The sequence below is a fragment of the Aplysia californica genome, unplaced genomic scaffold (genome assembly GCF_000002075.1).
Source record: "Aplysia californica isolate F4 #8 unplaced genomic scaffold, AplCal3.0 scaffold00688, whole genome shotgun sequence".
Classification (NCBI taxonomy): Eukaryota; Metazoa; Mollusca; class Gastropoda; order Aplysiida; family Aplysiidae; genus Aplysia; species Aplysia californica.
Window position 1 is genome coordinate 319408 of NW_004797958.1, and position 3069 is coordinate 322476.

Consider the following 3069-nt stretch of genomic DNA (forward strand, 5'->3'; position numbering starts at 1 on the left):
GACAGACAGACAAACGGACAGACAGAGAGGGGGGCGAAAGAGACGTGTGGGCGGACGGTAGAGACGAGTGCTGCACTAATGGACATTGAGGTAAACACTGGATCAAGTACTAGACATGCCAGACATAGACTACCCGTCACTTTGTCCCATTCATCAATCAGCCCTCACACACACACAAACACACACACACACACACATTGAGGTAAACACAGGATCAAGTACTAAACATGCCGGACATAGACTACCCGTCACTTTGTCCCATTCATCAATCAGCCCTCACACACACACAAACACACACACACACACACATTGAGGTAAACACAGGATCAAGTACTAAACATGCCGGACATAGACTACCCGTCACTTTGTCCCATTCATCAATCAGCCCTCACACACACACACACACACACACAGACACACACACTCACATTACGCACGCACGCGAGCACACACACAGACAGACAAGACTTTAGCAGTTGCGAGCGCCGTAAAACCTTATACTATACATACATACAGACAAGACACACACACACTCACTCACTCACACTTTCTGTCCTCAGAGCAAAGCGTGAATTCTCTAATGACCTACTTGTACAGTCGCCAAGACCAGATTGCCTCCACGGCAGTGCATTTTGACGGCGCAAGGAGCATGGCTGGCTATGGCTTTTGGTACTCGCACGACGACAAATTATTCAATGTTAGAACCGGGGGCCTCTACCTGATTCTTCTCAAGGTGACAACTGTGAGCCTCACCGACCCCGTGGCTCTGAAAGTGCTCAGAAATGACGTGCCAGTTGGATACCTGAAGGGAGGTACGTACGTAGGCAGAGATCTAGTGGTGTGAGGCATCGTGATGGAATCAGGCGCTCGTCAAAATAATGAAATCGAAGCGAACGGCATTTTCTTCCCGCTTAGCAATTTTTATAACATTTTTGTTTTTTCTTCCAGCTTAGCAATTTTTATAACATTTTTGTTTTTTTGGGTCAACACCTTTTATGTCTTTATAGAAACAAATTCCTGTGAGGGTTTTTTTAAAACCGAAAAACGCTGATTAAAGGCACGAGAAAGTAAATTTTACAGTTTCCACGGACTCTCCAGCTTTGGAAGTTACCAAACTTTGGCATTCATTTTCCCGCTAGTTTTATCACTGAGACCAGGTGACCCCCCACCTCCTTCAATCCGAAATATCTCCTCTTCTATTGAAGACAGATGGGTCATTTTTTCATTGAAAGCAAGACAGATGAACAAACTTTAAGATGATACCAATAACTCAATATGCCCAAAAATTGACAAGTGCTTGATGCCACCACGTCGCGACAGTTTTAGTGAAAGTTAGACTTAAGACTAAAGACACTTGCAATACAGATATGTCATAATATGATAGGCTACGGCCCGAAACACTGCTTTAAATCTTTGTCGACGTTGCCAACACATAAGTCCGATCAGCACATTATTTTCACCAGTTCCCACAAATCAGAAACACGAATTTTCGTTTTTGATAGCATGCACATTGTTGCCTGTGGGGGCCCCCATAGGTTTACTTACTATGGGGGAGCACAGAATGTAGCTGCCGTGATACTGCGTGTCGTAAGAGGCGATTAGTAATAATAATAATAATAATTGCATTTTTATATAGCGCATATCCATGCCCAAGAGCATGCTCTATGCGCTTTACAACTATTATTACCCCAGCAGACCCACCGAAAACACTCGGAAACATTCTCGGCTTCCGCGGAAGCATACAGTGCAAGCTGCGGATTTCACGCGCTCAAACACTATCAAACTGACAAGATCGTTCACTGTCTATAGCCTGGTATCCATTTCCACCTGGGTGAAGTGAGGAAAATTTGTGCAAAGTGCCTCCCCCAAGGACACAAGGTCGGACCCTTCACGGGATTCGAACCAACGACCTTACGGTTGCGAGTCCGAGAGCCTAACCACTAGGCCACCCACGCCACAAAAAGGTGCATAAGTCTGGTCCCCCGAAAAGTGCCAGTTTGAGGTGGGCCAACTACCCGGATCAGTAAAAACAGTCAGTTACAGAATCACGGACAAACTAGTCTTTTTATTTTTTCGATCTTGGGAGACGGAGAAGCTTCAGCATCAGCAGGAACAATGACGGACGGTGGACAAAGCCGAGAGGAATCTCTGAAATTGATGTGTAGAAAACTGGGAAGACATGGAATGTCGTCAAGAGGCTAGCACATGATAGAGAAAGGTGGAAAGTGTTTGTCCTTTAGTTTAGTAAGTTTTACGGCGCTCGCAACTGCATACGGTCATAATAATTATGAGCGCAAGTGCTTGTTCGTGGCCTATACCCCGGTGCAGGGTGAGAAAGGCAATGATTATGACGGCATTGTTGCCTGTGCTGCCTTTTAAAGTTTCAGATGAAGAAATCAATAGAAAATCTCCGCAAATATTAATTCTTTCAGTACGCTAGAGATTCCACAATTTTACGCATGCAGGCGCCTGGCGTGTTATCCTAAATCGGCTATAATTAAGTCAGTTGATCGATTTGTTTATGTAAGTACTCAAACTAGTCACAATGTGGTAGAAAATCACGATATGGGTGAGCATAGGTAGTATAATATGTAGAAAAAGACCACGTGAAGATCTTGGGGAGGACGAGATCCGTGCCCCCAAAACACCACTTTAGTGGCGATCCGGATTCAAAGAGTTTAAGGAAGTTACGCCTCTTCTTTTAAAATTTCAGATAAAGAAATCTATAGAAAATCTTCACAAATATTAAGGAAGTCACGCCTCTTCTTTTAAAGTTTCAGATAAAGAAATCTATAGAAAATCTTCACAAATATTAAGGAAGTTAAGCTTCTTTTTTAAAGTACCCGAGGGAGCTCTCATGGTATAGAGGTTAAGGTGTTCACCTCTAAGTAAGTCAAAAAGGGGGCGGGTACGAGGAATCCGGATAATGACGGGAAATTTTCTTCTCTTAATTAAAAAATTCTCCTTTCACATCCTTTCCTGCTCTCTAACAATATTTTGTCGTCTACTTTCGTCTCCACTTTCTGGCCCCACCCCTCACCTCCTTGTCCCCCCCTCCTCTGGGCTCAG

General features: G+C 44.1%; 1 protein-coding gene across 1 annotated transcript in view; it reads left to right on the forward strand.

Moving 5' to 3' along the window:
* Nucleotides 1-813, forward strand: part of LOC106013150 — a gene marked incomplete at its 3' end in the record, with an annotated part of 3530 nt that extends 2717 nt beyond the window's left edge. Inside the window, 1 exon segment of the mRNA XM_013088121.1 lies at nt 561-813. Coding sequence (XP_012943575.1) covers nt 561-813 — 253 coding nt within the window.
* Nucleotides 814-3069: the final 2256 nt, after the last annotated feature.